A 19,680-nucleotide genomic window follows, 5' to 3' on the forward strand; every position below is an offset into this window, starting at 1 on the left:
ACTATTCCCACTGCAGGTGTCCTAATCTTTGAAATTTCCTGCATGCTGCGTCTTTTGTGCAGGTTTTCAGAAGTGGAGCAAAAAAAGGCAAAGTCAATGGGAATGCATCAAAAGTGTGAAAGGGCCCTTAGTGCTTTCTACATATCTATATACACATACAAAAACAGATATAGAGGAAGTCAGTGTTAAATAATATTAAATCTGAAGCCTCACTGAAAAAAAAAAAAGCTTTATTACTGTCCAACCTAGGAGTACAAAAAGATAACCATGGAACGCTATTCAGCGTTGAACCCAAAGTCCTCCTGTAGATGTTGCTTGTTGTCCTCAAGAACAGGGAATCTGCTTTCCAGATAATGTTAGCAAGGTATATCGGGGCAGTGTACTTGCACCCAGTTCCTGTACAAGTGAAAGAGTCCTCAGCATGGAGGAGAATGTTCATGAAGCTACGACCTCCATCATGCCGAGCCGGCAGTGGTGTACTCTGTGCGTCTGATCTGTCTCTTCATCGCTGATATGGATGCATTGAGGCCGACTTAATGTTAGTTTTAATATTGCTGGGCATCTTACCTGAAAAGTAAAAGAAAAGTATACAGAGTTAAAGAGTCAAAAAAATAAAAATATGGGAAAAGACTGAAGATATTGACCAAAGCAGGCCTATACCTGGCTGTCCACCTTGTGCCATTGGTACGCCAGTCATGTGCTGCTGGTTAGGACCCATGGACATTTGCCCCTGCTGCATGGACCCAGCTCCCTGTAACATCCCGCTGCCCCCGGGTTGTCCTGCACCCATAGGGCCTGGAGGACGACGGTTTGAAAGTCCTTTCCCAAATGCCACGGCGGCCACAAGGGCATTAGTGTCCGCAGGGTTGTAGGTCTGCTTGTTCTGACGTAAACCTAGAAAACAGAAAGGCCGTAGGGTAAGGAACGCAGCCATCACTCAACTGGATCTACAAAAGGCAACAAAAAATAAATACTTTTCTGTGAGGGTTGGTTTAAGTGTTCAGAGAAGCTGTTCCTATTAAGTAGCAATGAATTATTTAAGTAAATAACATTTTCCTGTACAGGCATACCCCACTTTTAAGTACACAATGGGACCAGAGCATGTATGTAAAACGAAAATGTACTTAAAGTGAAACAATACCTTTTTTCACTTCTAGGGTGTAGTGGGGGGTCAGGAGCTGTAGTGGGGGTGTCAGGAGCTGTAGTGGGGGTGTCAGGAGCACACTGGAACAGGGTGGGGTATGCTCTCGGAGCTTCAGCTCCTTCTGCTGCGGCTGCAAAATGTCTGTAAAGTACTTATAAGGCACTTTACATACACTCGCAGGTATGACCTTACTCGCGAGTGTATGTAAAGTGAGTGTACTTAAAGCGGGGTATGCCTGTATATTCAGAAACAATATTTCCAACAAACACATAAACTAGCTATTTAGATCAGAAAAAATAAAATAAATTGTACCGTGCAATGGAGGACAGACAAATTAGTGCAGTGTATGTGTAGTAAGTGTGGTGCAGTGTAGTGCTATGTTTGCGCTGCGATGGAGCAAAGAGATTGTAACACGGCTCTAGTGCAGTATTGCTGAACAAGGGTATTATGGCACCCTGGGGTACCATCTGGATTTCCCGGGTTGCTATGAGCAGGGGACCCAGTTTGCCCAGGATCAGTGCCATGAGTTGCCACGGAGTGTGCGAGTGTACCGCCAGCACCATAGTAACCAATGACGCTCTAGTGCCAAGATGCATTGCGTAATTTCATGGCAACACACAACTCTGATCCAGGGCAGGCAGCATGCGGGGCTACTCTGAGCATTTAGGAAAATACAGAAGCTTCCTCCACTCCTCTATCTCCCGCCCTCTGCTGCACTGCTGGGGCTAAAATGTAGAGCTCTGATGTAAAGAGGGGATTGTGTGATTGGGGGGGGGGGCACTGTGACATGGTGGGGGGTGTGGTGGTCTGTGCTACTGATGGGTTCTGTGATAAGTAGCTTCTAAAAAAGTACAGGGGACCTCTGATGTAATGCGGGGGCCCTCTGATGTGATGTCGGACTAACGCAAAGGAGGGACTCTACCGTAAAGGGGAACTTCTGACGCAGAGAGGGAGACCTCTAACACCCAGGGTGGAGGGGGGGGGGTTACATCTGATGCAAAAGGGGATCTCTCATGTGATGGGGGGGGGGGCCCTGATGTGAAGACGTACTCCAACGCAAAAGGGGGAGCTCCGGCGCAAAGGTGGGGGCGGAACCTCCGGCGCAAAGGGGGGACAGGACCTCTGGCGCAAAGAGGCCACGCTGATGTGATGGGAGGCCCTCCGATGTGAAGACATACTCCAAAGCCTCGTACACAGGATCGGATTTTCCATGGACAAAATGTAGGACATTTGTCCGAAGGGCATTGGCCAGGAACTTGTCTTGCATACAAAAATGGCACACAATTGTTGGCCAACAAACACAAAACTACGTGTTTTTTCAGCTCTTTAGCGCCAGCCTTTGGGCAACTTCTGCTAATGCCGTGTTATAATGAGAATTGCTTCTGAGAATGCGTGTTTGTACTTTGGAGTTTTGTCTGATGTACACACGATCGGATAATCGGATCAGATAATCCGACAACACACATCTGTTGTCGGAAAATTTTAAAGCATGCTATCCAACATTTGTTGGCGGAAAATCCAACAACAATTGTCTGATGGAGCGTACAAACGGTCGGATTTTCCGACAACAGCCCGTCATCACACAATTCCCATCAGAAAATCAGATCGTGTGTACGAGGCTTAACATAAAAGGGGGAACTCTGACGGAAAGTGGGGGAGACTCCGATGTGAACTTAATTTTTCATCAGGCGGTTGTGTACATTCTGGGTGCCTGAAGATTTTGCACAATTGTAAAGGGTGCCATGACTGAAGAAAAGTTGAAAATCACTGCTCTAATGGTACAGTTTTTGAATATAATTCTAAACAGACACTACATTTAGTTATGAGAAACAAAAAAAAAAAAACTTCATTTAAAGGATAAGTTCACCTCTGCGGACATGTTACACCCGTTTTAAGGGTAGAACAAGTAACGTTACCAATGCTGCAGCTGCTACACAAGACCCCCCCCAGCTCCCTGTGACAGCAGAACTGGGAGAAGTTCCCTGTACTAGCTGTCAGTTTTTCGAAATAAGCACAGCCGCGTCTCTTATACACAGAGCTGTGTGTGAAAGAACTACAAGTCTGGAGATCCTTTGCGGTTGTCGGCTTGTATTTCTCAGTGAACTACCCTAGTGCTGTGGAGAGCCATCAGTGTATCGGCTTGTCCGTATGGGATGTACAGACACACTGACAGGTCTGCAGGAGACCTGCATGGCACCAGCGACCTGCTGATCGTTGGCGCAATGTTTACAGGCTCTAAAAAATAGAAATTTAAAAAAATACCGTATTTATCGGCGTATAACACGCACAGGCGTATAACACGCACCCTAACTTTAAGAGGGAAGTTTCAGGAAAAAATCCACAGCCCCCTGCGTATAACACGCAGGCACAGCTTACCCTCTATTTTCAGGGTAAAAAAGTGAGTGTTATACGCCAATAAATACAGTAATAATAATATATTTATTTTTTTAATGAATGCACATTTATTTTGCCTGCATAAAAAAAAAAAAATCCCTTTTTTTTTTTTTTAAGTGAACTTATGCTTCAATTGACATTTGTCTTCTAGTATCCCTGTAATACTTACTTGCAACATCCGAGTCCCTTTCCTCCTTTATAATCTTCTCCAGCAGGTTGGTGCACAGCTTGTTCATGGTTTGGACTTGTTTCTGAAAAGAAGATGATTTATTTCAATTTCTCTCCTTGGGACCCGCCAAAAAAAAAAAAAAAGAAGCAAATCCCAGCATGCATACGGTAAAGGCCATCAAAGGATGAAGGAAGACAGACTGTTCAGGCACTCGAGATGACAAATGAGGGATAACTAAAGCAGCGCAGTGCATACCTGTGCCGCTTCAGGGGTGAGCCGGGCCGCGTCGGTGGTCAGCTGCTTTTCCACTTCTTCCACTTCAGGGTCAGGCTTGGTTCTCAGGTGATCGGGTACCACTTCATGGCTGAAGACCGGGACTCTTCCTTCCGTCAGGCGCTGCGCACATGAAAATTGGTTTTATTTAGGCCTTGTTCATACAGGCGTACTATAGCGCATGCTCATGTGTCTGCCCTCACAGGGATACACAGGTGCTCCAAGCATCCCTGTATAGAGAGACCCAATAGAGATGTAGCAGCTGCATGAACACAGCAGCTTCTCCAAATTTGACAGCTGTGCTGGGGTAGGTGCACATTTGGGGCCATGATATTGGGAGCATTGTCTGTTCAAATGAATGGGTCTCCCTGCACGGAGTGCAAAGAAAACCGGAGAATCCCTGTGAGGGCAACCACAGCTCTGACACAAGTGTACACTATACAGTGGAACCTCGGATTACAAGCATAATCCGTTCCAGGAGAATGCTTGTAATCCAAAGTACTTGCATATCAAAGCGTGTTTCCCCATTGAAGTCAATGGAGACGAAAATAGTTTGTTCCGCATTGACTTCAATGGCGTGCAATACCGCATGCGGCCAGAGGCGGGGGGACGTCGGAGAGCCTCGCAATCCGAGGTTCCACTGTAGTATGTCTGCGAAGTCCTTATTCTGTGGACAGATGCAGATCCGACTTGTGAGAATACAGAGGGATCCGTACTCACCATGATCTCCTCATCGCGGTCCGGTGTCAGCAGAAGCGGGATGATCACCTGGTTTTTCAGCAGTGGCATCTTTTCATTTTTAAGCACTTTATTGAGCGTGCTCAGTTGACCGGAGAGCAGCGCAAAATTGTCCAACACGGACGGCCTACGAAGAGATAATAGGAGAAAAGGAAATTGTGGACGGCCTTGCAAGAGGAATCCTGAAGGTGCTTCTTATGAAGCCCTGAAAATAACATTATGGAGAGGGAGGTAATGGAGAAATGGAGGCGACGGTGGAAGGACAGTAAGATGGTGGAAATTCCAAAAAATGCCTGCGAAATAAAATAGCGGGGTACACAAAGGAGGTGTTGTGTGTAAGGAGCACCGCCTATCTATATTAAAGGAGTTGTAATTAAAAAAAAAATTCACCTTAATGCAATCTACACATTAAGGTGAAAAAACATCTGATACTGCCACCCCCCCCCCCCCGTTATACTTACCTGACTCCTCGAAAGTCCCGCGCTCGGTTCCGAGATCCTCTTCGCCCGCTCAGCCTGGCCGCTGATTGGCTAGAGCGGATGGATTGAGAGCAGCGCAGCCATTGGCTGGCGCTGCTGTCAATCACATCCAGTGACGCGGCACGCCGAGAGGCGGGCCCGAGTTTACAGTGACCGTCTATGGCCGCTCGCAGTATCACGGGAGCGCGCCCGCAATTACTCACCACCATGTGACCTCTCTCGCATGACTGTGGTCAGTAAGGATGAGCTCCGGCGTGTTCGCATAGAACACGTGCGGAGCCCGCCAGGAAGTCGGCACCCGCGCTGCGCTAATCACAGCCAGGCAGACATTGTCCGATGCTCGGCTGCAGAGATCGGGAAATGTCTGACTGGCTGCGATTAGCGCAGCGCAGGTGCCGACTTCCTGGCGGGCTCCGCACGTGTTCTATGCGAACACGCCGGAGCTCATCCTTAGTGGTCAGTACTTGCGGGGAGGACCAGAGACAGCTGCCGAGGGACCCCAAAAGACGTGGATCGGGGCCACTCTGTGCAAAACGAACTGCACACTGGAGGTAAGTATAACATGTTTGTTATTTTAAAGGAAAACATTTTTTTCCCTTTACTAATCCTTTAAACAATAGCCCAGTATATGTCTAGCACCAGGATCTGAAAAACATTTCACCAGGCCAAGCTGGCCAGTAACGGCTTTATGTATGCTTGGGGGGGCAAAGGGTAATTATATGTATCTGTGAAGCTCTGGATTAGTCAACCTGTTCCTTTATCCTGCATGGGCAGCCCCACTTGAAAGCGACCCCGTCACCCACTTAGAAATTTTTAGGTAAAAGCACAGAAAAATAAAAGCAAGAGCCAAGAAACTGACATGTGAAAGATGATTTTGTTTAGGGGTTGAGTTCACTGGTACCGCTGAGGTTAGCTGGTGGTAAGTGACTGTTACGTTTTCCAGGTGAAACATTTATGCAATAAAAGTCATTTGTATTGGGATTGTGAGCTCCGAATTTCTGGTTCTGCGACCCCAACATCAAAAAAAGAAGAAGAATCATCTGTATGACAACGTGCTGAGGCTCTGCCCACCCGAGACTATAGATACTCGAGTATAAGCCAAGTTTTTCAGCACATTTTTTGTGTGCTGAAAATGCCCCCCTCGGCTTATACTCGAGTCACCTTTTTGTGCCTGATCTCCTAGATTTTGGGGACCCGGGACCGGTCAGCCGTAGGTCCCCTGGACCCCAAACCTGGCACACATGTAGCCCCACTCTTCCTCTACAAGTGTTGTCTGGGGGACCTATGGCTGTGGAGCACCGATTTTTCACAGCCAGGCACCCCTTCCATAGACTGCCATGTTAAACGGTAATTTCTCTGGTGACCCGGTACCGGCCGGTCGTAGATCCCCTGGACCCGGAACTTGGCACACATGTAGCCCCATTTCTCCTCTATAAGTGTGCAAAGTTTGTTGTCTGGGGGACCTACGACCGGGGAGCACCGACTTTTCAAAGCCTGGCACCCCTTCCATAGACTCCCATGTTAAACGTCAGTCGAGGCATGGGCACAGCGAGGCGTGGACACAGTGAGGCATGCAGATGGACACCCTAGGCTTATACTCGAGTCAATACATTTTCCCATTTTTTTGTGGTAAAATTAGGTGCCTCGGCTTATATTCGGATCGGCTTATACTCAAGTATATACGGTATGTACCTGCTGGGGGTGGTGACCAAACTATGGGCAACATCCCTTCTCCTCTGCTCTGATCACAAAAACCACATCCTCCAACTTTCTTCAATGAACAAGTGGCCAAGACATTCCAATCAGTTCCTCTCTTCTACCGTCGCCCCCTACTGGTGCCTCTTCTTTAGATCAGGACCCAGACAACTCATTTCACCTGTTGGTCCTCTTAACCAGCCAGCAGGAGTTCATCCAATGCTATAGACATCAGTGTTGCGGTTTAATCATTTATCTTTTTTTTTTCCGTTTCCCTGGGTCTCTCTCCCGCCTCCTCCACAAATTATGTCATTATGAGGACCTAGACCACTCAGTAGAGAAATAATTTTGTTAAACCTCTAGCCTGGCGTAGAGGACAGTACCATCGAGTAGATTAAGAGTCTGGGACTCCGAGGTACTGCTTAAAAAAAAAAAATGCGCTTCATGCGCTGCAGTTAGCTCTAGGTCTGTTGAATAATGGTCAGGATGCCCCTACGGCTGTGCACATTGTTATTGCCTAGGCATTGAGTCTTTGCTCATTTATCTTCTCGCTGTACAGGGCCGGACTGCTTGCTTTTTCTCTCTCTTATTTTACTTTATGACCATGTATGTTTATGCTGTCTGATTTTTGACATGTATTACTGCTATTTGTTGAATGTACTTTCTACGATAATAAAAGGACTGAATAAAAAAAACAAAAAAAACCTAGGTTGATTAAGGAGAATATGTTGAGACCGGCTAGAATGGGGAAGGGAAATGTATGTGTATTTTTATACACATACAATGGGGCGTGAGAGTCCCCGGAGAGCCGAGGCTCTCATGCACATCGCTGGATCAAGATGGGGGCTCAGGCAAGTATTGGAGGGCTGCTGCACAGAAGATTTTTTACCTCCTGCGTGGAATGCAGGAGGTAACAAGCCTTGAGTCTTTAGAACCACTTTAAATATTTGACATACCATTAATAACAAACACTGAATGTAGGAAGAGCGAAAATTAAGAAGAATAAACATATGTTTAATTAAAATTCTTCATGGAGACAGACCGTAGCTCCTCTTTAATAAGCTATGCGGTGTGGTGTAAACACACAAAACGAACACCAAGTACAATAAAGAAAGTGACCACAAAAAAAAAAAAAAAAAAAAGAAGGAATATGCAGGGTCCTATGAAGAGAGAAGACCTTGGCTCCGGTCCCTCGGGGATCAGACTTCTGATTGGGACAGAGTGTTCATTTCATCCAACCAAAAATGTGTGGGCCCCATTCTTCGGGAGACGAATGGGGCCACCCAAGTACTAGGTATGGCTCCCCCAAAGGGAGATCTCATAGGAGGGGGAGAAACAGACCACAAACAGACCTAAACTTTCAGGGCAAGTCTGAGGAGCTACATCATACTTATCAGGAGTGAGTAAAGTGCTATGTGCAAACATTATAAAAAGAATAAGTGCTTTAGAGCAGGGGTCTCCCCACTTTCTAAACAGGGGGCCAGTTTACTATCCCTCTGACTTTAGAGGGGCCGGACTGAGGCCTTTGGGAGTAGAAAGGTCCCAATGTCAGTGCCCCATCGTTGGTGTCATTGGAGCCAATTGTTGGTGTCATTTGGAGGAGTTGTGCCCCATCGTTGGTGTCATTGGGAGGAGTTGTGCCCCATCATTTTAGCAGGTGACACCTCTATTATACACATATTCTGTATACACATTTTTTGTTGATCTGTGTTTTTCTAAGATTTGCCTGGAATATTCATGTTATGACGCTGACAACGATGAAGGTAAAACAAAAGGTAACTGGTAACGATGCTCAATCAGGAAAGGAGACTGGGAGAGCTACTGGGATGTGTGAAAGATGGACAATGAAAAAGGTGTCATCTGTATAATTAACATGGATGAAGACTCTACAATAGTTCTGAAACCCAACCCCCCCCCCCTGTACAATGTTGTATTATTCATAAAGGTTAATTAGGAGTGTGTGTTAACTGGAAGTCATATACCTGAGGGGGTAATGAGCACATCTGCGACACACGGCCCAGAGCAGGAAGCGCCACGACCTTCATTACCGTAATGACTAAAAATAAAAGAGTCAGTCCACCCAATAAATTTCCGCTTTGGGTAGATGCTGGAGAATTAAAGGGGAACGCTGGGCATTTAACCCCATACAGTCCATTGTCCTGCAGGCTTCTAGCCGGTCTGGTGACATCACAACAGTCACCGCTTCCTACACCGACTGCAGGTAGGGGGGGGGGGGGGGGGGGGGGGGGTTAGCATTCTTCCTAGGACATGCTTTTCATATATATTATTATTCTCCATGACTGCGCCATACTTACCAGCGTGTCTTTGAAGTGTGGGAGGGGACCAGACTGGCCTCTCAAAAATGCTACATCTTTGCCATTCTGAAGCTTCCCTCCAACCACTTTGCATATTATTTTATATATACTGTGATTCTGTACTTGCCAAATATGCTGCAGAAATCTCCCTCCCCTGAGTCTGGCTGCAGCCATTATAATTGTGGGCAGATGAAGCTGCTGTCTGTTCACTTCCTGGATTCACACAGAGGCACACCTCGGGCTCTGCAGCTCTCATTGGCCCTCTTATGACTCACCCCCCCTCTGGCAAACTTATCACGAGAGAGAGAGAGAGAGAGCTGTGCATGATGTCATAAGCCTAGGCTAATCACCAGACAAGAAACAGGAAGTGGGCTCTATAAGGGATTTACTGGCATAAAAAAATGTTTTACTGTCCAAAGTTAAGACAACAACAACAAGGGCAGAAGATTTAATAGATGGAAAGATGAAAAAGACTGAAGGTCCGCTTTAACCACTTAAGGACCCCTTCACGCCGATATACGTCGGCAGAATGGCACGGCTGGGCACAATCACGTACCTGTACGTGTCCCTTTAAGCCCAGCCGTGGGGTCACGAGCTCGCCGCCGCACTCGCGACCCGGTCCGAAGCTCCGTGACCGCGCCCGTGGGACCCGATCGCCGCCGGTGTCCCGCGATCGGTGACCAGAGCTGAAGAATGGGGAGAGGTGAGTGTAAACACACCTTCCCCGTTCTCCATTGTGGCGCTGTCATTGATCGTCTGTTCCCCGATATAGGGAAAGACGATCACTGATGTCACACATCCAGCCCCACCCCCCTACAGTTAGAAACACATATGAGGTCACACTCAACCCCTACAGTGCCCCCTAGTGGTTAACCCCTAAACTGCAATTGTCATTTTCACAGTAAACAATGTATTTTTATAGCACTATTCGCTGTGAAAATGACAATGGTCCCAAAAATGTGTCAAAATTGTCCGAAGTGTCCGCCATAATGTCGCAGTCACAAAAAAAAAAAAAAATCGATAATTGCCGCCATTAGTAGTAAAAAAAAAAAAATCATTAATAAAAATGCAAAAAAATTACCCGCTATTATGTAAACGCTATAAATTTTGCGCAAACCAACCGATAAGCGCTTATTGCGATTTTTTTTACCAAAAATATGTAGAAGAATACGTATCGGCCTAAACTGAGGAAATTTTTTTTTTTTTTTATATTTTTGGGGGATATTTATTATAGCAAAAATCTAAAAATATTGCATTTTTTTTCAAAATTTGTCGCTCTATTTTTGTTTATAGCACAAAAAATAAAAACCGCAGAGGTGATCAAATACCACCAAAAGAAAGCTCTATTTGTGGGGAAAAGGGACGCCAATTTTGTTTGGGAGCCACGTCGCACGACCGCGCAATTGTCAGTTAAAGCGACGCAGTGCCGAATCGCAAAAAGGGGCAAGGTCCTTAACCTGCATAATGGTCCGGGTCTTAAGTGGTTAAGCAAATGTATTTTTTTCGCTCTGTGGCAAACTTTCTTTCCTGAAGATCCTGTCATTATCGGCACTTCCTGTTGCAGGCTGACCCCTGTAAGTTACTGCCTCACAATTCCCAGCAGTGTTGTCATCCTGCTGTGTTCCCCTCTTCAGTTGGCCAGGGGGGCTGTACCGAATCGGCAGTCCAATGGGCAACTAAAAGAGCGAGCAGAATCACAACCCCCCCACATTTTGATCATTTGAATGCAGTGATTGTATATTGCTGCTCACCAGGTCAGGCGCTCGAAATCGTTCTCCAGCCTATGAATGAAGCCCACCAAGGCACTCTTTATATCGGAAACCTGACCAATGAGGGTATCCAGGCTGCTCTCCAGCTGCTTCTCTTCTCGCTGCGGAAAAGAAAAACAGAAACTCAGAAAATGAATGAGAAATCCAGGAGACCCTCCACCACCATTCCTCATAAACACCAAAGCAAAGATTTATATCCAACCCCTCGGGGATACAGGACGTCTGTTCACGGAACTCTCATGGAGGGGGATTAGAGGAGGGAATTTCTGCTGGGAGGGTGAATTTGGGCTATTTACTTATACTAGGAGAGATAATATGTGTGAAGGGAGGGGGATCGGTGCTAGGAGGGAATTTTTTTTTTGGGGGGGGGGGGGGGGTTCAGCATGAGAAGATTTGTGTATTGGGGGGTGGGGAGGTGAGAGGACTTGTGCTGGAAGGGACATTGATGGGGGCGAGTTGGGGGAATCTGGGCAGGGGAGGGAAACTTTTTTGGGGGGGGGGGGGCTAATTGGTGCTTGGAGAAAAAACTTGGGGGGGGGGGGGGGGTTTGGGCAGAGTGGACTTATGCTAGGAAGGAAGGCTGTGGGGAGAGGTATTTGAGATTGGTGGGGGGACTCAGGTTGGAGTGGGCATTTGTGGACAAGAATGGGAAATTTGTGTTGGGGGGAATCAAGTAGGAAGGGGTGGATTGGCGGGGAAATTGGGGGAATTTAGTCAGGGGAGGGCTTATGCTAGGAGGGAAATTTGCGGAGGGGTGGGGGAGTATTTGTGCTAGGAGGGGAATTGTTTTCCATTTAAGCTTGGAGAGCTCCCTCTTGCCACATATGTAACAGTAAAATCACATGTCTCAGTGATCCCCTGCGCACTTATGTCCGTCATCCCCTGCGCACTTATGCCCGTCATCCCCTGCGCACTTATGCCCGTCATCCCCTGCGCACTTATGCCCGTCATCCCCTGCGCACTTATGCCCGTCATCCCCTGCGCACTTATGCCCGTCATCCCCTGCGCACTTATGCCCGTCATCCCCTGCGCACTTATGCCCGTCATCCCCTGCGCACTTATGCCCGTCATCCCCTGCGCACTTATGCCCGTCATCCCCTGCGCACTTATGCCCGTCATCCCCTGCGCACTTATGCCCGTCATCCCCTGCGCACTTATGCCCGTCACCACCTGCGCACTTATGCCCGTCACCACCTGCGCACTTATGCCCGTCACCACCTGCGCACTTATGCCCGTGATCACCCGCGCACTTATGCCCGTAATCACCCGCGCACATATGTCCGTGATCCCCTGCGCGCATATGTCCGTGATCACACAAACCAATTATTATACACTCAATGGATTTTTTTTACCAAAAACATGTAGCAGAATACATTTTGGCTTAAAGCGGAGCTCCACCCTAAAGTGGAACTTCCGCTCATCGGAACCCTCCCCCCTCCCGTGTCACATTTGACATCTTTCAGGGGGAGGGGGGTGCAGATACCTGTCTAAAGGCAGGTATTTACACCCACTTCCGGCCACACAGTCTGCGGGCAGGACGTCAGATCGTGTTCTGGGAAACACACGGCTCCAAGAAAACAGCGGGGACCAGTGAGCACAGCGCAGCGCGACTCGCGCATGCGTCGTAGGGAACCGGGCAGTGAAGCAGCTTCACTTCCTGGTTCCCTCACTGAGAATGGTGGTGGGGGCAGCAGAGTGACGAGCGATCGCTCGTGCTCTGCTGCGGACAGCGCTGGACTCCAGGACAGCTAAGTGTCCTTATATTAAAAGTCAGCATCTGCCGTATTTGTAGCTGCTGGCTTTTAATATTTTTTTTTTCGGCGGAGATGCTCTTTAAATGACAGAATTCGATTTTATTGGAATTCTTTTAAAATAGAAAGAAGAAAATTATTTTAATTTTATTTTTTAATTTCTGCTCTTTTTTCCCCCTTATATCGCAAAAAAATAAAAAAACGAGTCGTGAATAAATACCTCCAAAAGAAAGCTCTATTTGCGGGAACAAAATGATAAAAATTTCATTTGGGTACAGCGTAGCGTGACCGCGCAATTGTCACTGAAAGTGCGAGAGCGCGGAAAGCTGAGAATTGGTCTGGGAAGGAAGAGGGCGAAATTGTCCGGTATTGAAGTGGTTAAAACAGGAAGTTATGCTTGGAAAACCAGAGAAGAAATATTGTCTACACCGACTACAATGGAATACATGTCAGCCTGACCCCGCTACACCCCAGAGGAGAGTCCGCACTCCACATCAACACTTCTCACTCTCTATTCAATACTGTGGAACCTTTCATCAACCTTCTGATAAAAGGGGAGATACACTGAACTTTGCTATCCCATCCACCAGACCTCCGGAAGATTTACCCCCCTTCATAACCTGTTAAAGCGGTTCTCCACCCTAAAGTGGAGTCCCGCTGATCGGAACCCTCCCCCCCTCCGATGTCACATTTGACACCTTTCAGGGGGAGGGGGGTGCAGATACCTGTCAGGTATTTGCACCCGCTTCTGGCCCAGCATTCACGGGCAAAAGACGGGCATTGCGTCACATCCCGTCGCCCCCCTGTTGTGTGCTGGGAACACTCGGCTCCCAGCACCCAGTGGGAGCCAATCGGCGGTTGCGGTGCGACTCGCGCCGTAGGGAACCGGGCAGTGAAGCCGCAGCGCTTTACTTCCTGGTTCCCACAGCGTGGATGGAGGGGGGGGGCAGCAGGGTGACGAGCGATCGCTCGTCATCTGCTGCGGATGGCGCTGGACTCCAGGACAGGTAAGTGTCCTAATATTAAAAGTCAGCAGCTGCAGTATTTGTAGCTGCTGGCTTTTAATATTTTTTTTTGGCGGAGCTCCGCTTTAAGCCCCGGACCATTATGCAGCTAAAGGACCAGGCCCCTTTTTGTGATTCGGCACTGCGTCGCTTTAACTGACAATTGCGCGGTCGTGCGACGTGGCTTCCAAACAAAATTTACGTCCCCCCCCCCCCAAATAGAGCTTTCTTTTGGTGGTATTAGCTATGCGCTATAAACCAAAATAAAGCCACAATTTGGAATTTTTTTTTTATATTTTTTACTTTTTGCTATAATAAATATCCCCCAAAAAATATATAAAAAAAATAGGATATTTTGTACTCACCATAAAATCCTTTTCGCTTAAGTCCATGGACGGACACAGCTCCTTAAATCTTGACAAGTGGGTTATGTTCCCTGTTTACAGGAGAGTAGTCCTCTCCTGTAAACAGGGAACATAACCCACTTGTCAAGATTTAAGGAGCTGTGTCCGTCCATGGACGATAAGAGAAAATGTTTTTGCCTCAGTTTAGGCCGATACGTATTCTTCTACTTATTTTTGTTAAAAAAAAAAAATAAAAAAAAAAATCGCAATAAGCGTTTATTGATTGGTTTGCGCAAAAGTTATAGCGTTTACAAAATAGGGGATAGATTTATGGCATTTTTATAAATATATATATATTTTTTTACTCGTAATGGCGGCGATCAACGATTTTTATCATGACTGCGACGTTATGGCGGACACATCGGACACTTTTGACAAATTTTTTGGACCATTGTAATTTTTATAGCGATCAGTGCTATAAAAATGCACTGGTTACTGTGAAAATGGCAGTAAAGGGGTTAACCTGTAGGGGGCAAGGAAGGGGTTAAGTGTGTCCTATTATGTGTTTCTTACTGTAGGGGGGGGCGTGGCCGGACGTGTGACTTCACTGATCATCGTTCCCTATGACAGGGAACAGACGATCAGTGACAAGCCACGGAGAAGAACGGGGAAAGGTTTGTTTACACTCACCTCTCCCCGTTCTTCAGCTCTGTGACCTGATCGCGGGACACCGGCGGCAATCGGGTCCTGCGGTCACGGAGCTTTGGACCGGGTCGCGAGCACGCCACCGGTGGCGCGCCGACGACCCACGGCTGGGTTCTTAAAGGGGACGTACATGTACCCTTGTGCCCAGCCGTGCCATTCTGTCGACGTATATCGTCGTGCGGTGGTCCTCAAGCGGTTAAGTGATGATGTAAAGTGCTCGTGCTTAATTAACGTCTCTTGTGCAGACGTGATTAGACTGGGTGCCCCACATAGATGTGCACTCACCCCTGGATGTTGACCACAACTTCCTGATGAAGGCTCTGTGATAGGCCGAAACGTTGGGATATTACTGCGTCATCGCGATACTTCTGCCCATTCAAAAACTACCCGGGAATCGAGCTGTGAGTGGCGGTTTCCTATGAAAGGGCCGATTACCCATCACCAATCACCTGCTACACATGCCAGGTCTATAAGGCACTTGTAAATGTGAGTGGAAATACTTTTAATTGTGTATTGAATACATTTGTTTTAATGGCATTGCAGTCCGTTGGCAGCGCGCGTGTGCGTCCACCGACCCGGAAGTGCAGGAGCACGTGTGTGTGTGTGTGTTCCTGCACACAGCAACCACCCTGTAGCAGTAAAACTATTATAGGACGGTCGTAAAATATCGGCCTCCTTCAAATTGATGTCATTAGAAGCCCTGACAAGGGGTCAGGGGTCCAAACTCCTCCCACTCCCCCCCCAATACTTCACACAGAGGATCTGACGATACCCCCCCCCAACTAGAACCCCACTACCACCCCAACTAGAACCCCACTACCACCCAACGAGAGCTCTCCTACCCCCCAACTAGAGCTCTCCTACCCCGATACCCCCCAACTAGAGCCCTACTACCCCCCAACTAGAGCTCTACTACCCCAATACACCCCAACTAGAACCCCACTACCCCCCAACTAGAGCTCTCCTACCCCGATACTCCCCCAACTAGAGCCCTTCTACCCCAATACCCCCCAACTAGAGCTCTACTACACCGATACACCCCAACTAGAGCTCTACTACTCCCCCCAACTAGAGCTCTCCTACCCCCAACTAGAGCCCTACTACCCCCATACCCCCCAACTAGAGCCCTACTACCCCCCCAACTAGAGCTCTCCTACCCCGATACCCCCCCAACGAGAGCCCTACTACCCCCCCAACTAGAGTTCTCCTACCCCGATACCCCCCAACTAGAGCCCTACTACCCCCCAACTAGAGCTCTCCTACCCGGATACCCCCCAACTAGAACCCTACTACCCCCCAACTAGAGCTCTCCTACCCCAATACCCCCCAACTAGCGCCCTACTACCCCGATACCCCCCAACTAGAGCTCTCCTACCCGGATACCCCCCAACTAGAGCCCTACTACCCCCCCAACTAGAGCTCTCCTACCCCGATACCCCCCAACTAGCGCCCTACTACCCCGATACCCCCCAACTAGAGCTCTCCTACCCCGATAACCCCCAACTAGAGCCCTACTACCCCCCCCCCCCAACTAGAGCTCTCCTACCCCGATACCCCCCAACTAGAGCTCTCCTACCCCCCCCCCCAACTAGAGCTCTTCTACCACCCAACTAGAGCCCTAGTACCCCCCCAACTAGCGCTCTCCTACCCTGATACCCCCCAACTAGAGCTCTCCTACCCGGATACCCCCCAACTAGAGCCCTACTACCCCCCCAACTAGAGCCCTACTACCCCGATACCCCCCCAACTAGCGCCCTACTACCCCCCCCCAACTAGAGCCCTACTACCCCGATACCCCCCAACTAGCGCCCTACTACACCCCCAACTAGAGCTCTTCTACCCCGATACCCCCCAACTAGAGCCCCACTACCACCCAACTAGAGCTATACTACCCCAATACCCCCTAAACTAAAACCCTACTACCAACTCCTCCCAATACTTCACACAAAGGATCAGACTGGAGTTCTACTTTAACCCTCTCCTGGGCTGGGAGTTGTGTATCCTCCGTTGTGGGTGTGAGGTGCCACATTCCTCCCTTCTCCCCTCAGTCTCTTATAGCAGACAGGCCCGCTCTGGAGCCTCACAGACGATTTGCAGAAAGTATAAAGAACGATCATCTCATCTCATCTCACCCACCTGCATCCTGTATCCTCCGCTGCTCTCCGCTCCTCCTCACCATGGAGACCGGGCCACTTCCGGCGCGCAGCTCCGACGTCATCAGCACGGGCGCATACAGGAGGGGGAGGGGCTACGGAGTCCCCGTGAGGAAGAGCGGAGACCACGCCTCCAGAGCGGAGAACCCCGGAGAGAGGGGGGGCGGGGAGAACCGGGGATGGCGGAGAAAGGCGACTGTGAGGTACAGGAGAGTCCCCGAGCGGGGAGGAGTGTGTGTGTCCCCAATAAACCCCAATTAGAGGCTGTGTGACCCTAATACACCCCAATTAGGGGGCTGTCACCCCAAACTGAGACTATCTCACCCACTGCACCCTACAACAGGGGTCCTATCACCCCAATACACCCCAAACCTGATCTCTGCACCCCTAAACTGAGCCAGATACCCTCCAACCAGGGCTGTGCAATCCGGATACCCCCCAACTAGATCCCTACTACCCCGATACCCCCCCAACTAGAGCCCTACTACCCCGATACCCCCCAACTAGATCCCTACTACCCCGGTACCCCCCCAACTAGATCCCTACTACCCCGATACCCCCCCAACTAGAGCCCTACTACCCCGATACCCCCCAACTAGATCCCTACTACCCCGGTACCCCCCAACTAGATCCCTACTACCCCGATACCCCCCCAACTAGAGCCCTACTACCCCGATACCCCCCAACTAGATCCCTACTACCCCGGTACCCCACAACTAGATCCCTACTACCCCGATACCCCCCAACTAGATCCCTACTACCCCAATACCCCCCAACTAGAGCCCTACTACCCCGATACCCCCCAACTGGAGCTCTACTACCCCGATTCCCCCCAACTAGAGCTCTACTACCCCGATAGCCCCCAACTAGAGCCCCCAACTAGAGCCCTACTACCCCCCAACTGGAGCTCTACTACCCAGATACCCCCCAACTAGAGCCCCCAACTAGAGCCCTACTACCCCGATACCCCCCCAACTAGAGCCCTACTACCCCGATACCCCCCAACTAGATCCCTACTACCCCGGTACCCCACAACTAGATCCCTACTACCCCGATACCCCCCAACTAGATCCCTACTACCCCAATACCCCCCAACTAGAGCCCTACTACCCCGATACCCCCCAACTGGAGCTCTACTACCCCGATTCCCCCCAACTAGAGCTCTACTACCCCGATAGCCCCCAACTAGAGCCCCCAACTAGAGCCCTACTACCCCCCAACTGGAGCTCTACTACCCAGATACCCCCCAACTAGAGCCCCCAACTAGAGCCCTACTACCCCGATACCCCCCAACTAGAGCTCTACTACCCCGATACCCCCCAACTAGAGCCCTACTACCCCCCAACTGGAGCTCTACTACCCAGATACCCCCCAACTAGAGCCCTACTACCCTGATACCCCCCAACTAGAGCCCTACTACCCTGATACCCCCCAACTAGAGATCTACTACCCCAATACCCCCCAACTAGAGCCTTACTACCCCGGTACCCCCCAACTAGAGCCCTACTACCCCGATACCCCCCAACTAGATCCCTACTACCCCAATACCCCCCAACTAGAGCCCTACTACCCCGATACCCCCCAACTGGAGCTCTACTACCCCGATTCCCCCCAACTAGAGCTCTACTACCCCGATAGCCCCCAACTAGAGCTCTACTACCCCGATAGCCCCCAACTAGAGCCCAACTACCCCGATACCCCCCAACTAGAGCCCTACTACCCCGATACCCCCCAACTAGAGCCCCCAACTAGAGCCCTACTACCCCCCAACTGGAGCTCTACTACCCAGATACCCCCCAACTAGAGCCCTACTACCCTGATACCCCCCAACTAGAGCCCTACTACCCTGATACCCCCCAACTAGAGATCTACTACCCCGATACCCCCCCACTAGAGCCCTACTACCCCGATACCCCCCAACTAGAGCTCTACTACCCCGATACCCCCCAACTGGAGCTCTACTACCCCGATACCCCCCAACTTGAGCTCTACTACCCAGATACCCCCCAACTAGAGCTCTACTACCCCGATAGCCCCCAACTAGAGCCCTACTACCCCGATACCCCCCAACTAGAGCCCTACTACCCCGATACCCCCCAACTAGAGCTCTACTACCCCGATACCCCCCAACTAGAGCCCTACTACCCCCCAACTGGAGCTCTACTACCCTGATACCCCCCAACTAGAGCCCTACTACCCTGATACCCCCCAACTAGAGCCCTACTACCCTGATACCCCCCAACTAGAGATCTACTACCCCGATACCCCCCCACTAGAGCCCTACTACCCCGATACCCCCCAACTAGAGCTCTACTACCCAGATACCCCCCAACTTGAGCTCTACTACCCAGATACCCCCCAACTTGAGCTCTACTACCCAGATACCCCCCAACTTGAGCTCTACTACCCAGATACCCCCCAACTAGAGCTCTACTACCCCGATACCCCCCAACTAGAGCTCTACTACCCTGATACCCCCCCCCCCCCCCAACTAGAGCCTGACTTCCCCGATACCACCCTGCTAGAGCCCTACTACCCCGATCCCCCCCCCCCAACTAGAGCTCTACTACCCCAATACCCCCCCAACTAGAGCTCTACTACCCTGATACCCCCCAACTAGAGCTCTACTACCCTGATACCCCCCAACTAGAGCCCGACTTCCCCGATACCACTTTGCTAGAGCCCTACTACCCCGATACCCCCCCCAACTAGAGCTCTACTACCCCAATACCCCCCCAACTAGAGCT

At 49.6% G+C, this 19,680-nt stretch overlaps 2 protein-coding genes across 5 annotated transcripts in view; one reads left to right on the forward strand and one right to left on the reverse strand.

The window, feature by feature from the left end:
- Window positions 1-213: 213 nt before the first annotated feature.
- Window positions 214-17,024, reverse strand: MED8 (mediator complex subunit 8). Its single transcript, XM_040360889.1, has 7 exons — window positions 16,917-17,024; window positions 10,959-11,077; window positions 4,701-4,845; window positions 3,963-4,103; window positions 3,708-3,789; window positions 661-894; window positions 214-567 (listed from the first exon to the last, which is right to left on the reverse strand). The coding sequence occupies exons 1-7, from the start codon at window positions 16,920-16,922 to the stop codon at window positions 503-505; spliced, it is 792 nt and encodes a 263-aa protein (XP_040216823.1). The 5' UTR covers window positions 16,923-17,024; the 3' UTR covers window positions 214-502.
- The window catches only part of SZT2 (SZT2 subunit of KICSTOR complex), a 223,145-nt gene continuing 220,485 nt past the window's right edge, over window positions 17,021-19,680 (forward strand). For 2 of the 4 annotated variants that reach the window (XM_040360883.1, XM_040360884.1), the window contains exon 1: window positions 17,021-17,136. In XM_040360883.1, the coding sequence (XP_040216817.1) occupies window positions 17,113-17,136 (24 nt within the window). In that variant the 5' untranslated portion in view covers window positions 17,021-17,112. The remainder of the gene's footprint in view (window positions 17,137-19,680) is intronic. The other 2 variants (XM_040360885.1, XM_040360886.1) reach the window with 1 other exon arrangement.

This window comes from Rana temporaria, chromosome 7 (genome assembly GCF_905171775.1).
Source record: "Rana temporaria chromosome 7, aRanTem1.1, whole genome shotgun sequence".
Classification (NCBI taxonomy): Eukaryota; Metazoa; Chordata; class Amphibia; order Anura; family Ranidae; genus Rana; species Rana temporaria.

Bases quoted from the DNA above. Each gene is read 5' to 3' on its own strand.
- MED8 (XM_040360889.1), bottom strand. The intron at 3,790-3,962 runs GTATGCACTGCG...TCTTCTTTTCAG, and splicing joins TCACCCCTGAAGCGGCACAG to AAACAAGTCCAAACCATGAA. The intron at 895-3,707 runs GTAAGTATTACA...TCTGTTTTCTAG, and splicing joins AAGGGACTCGGATGTTGCAA to GTTTACGTCAGAACAAGCAG.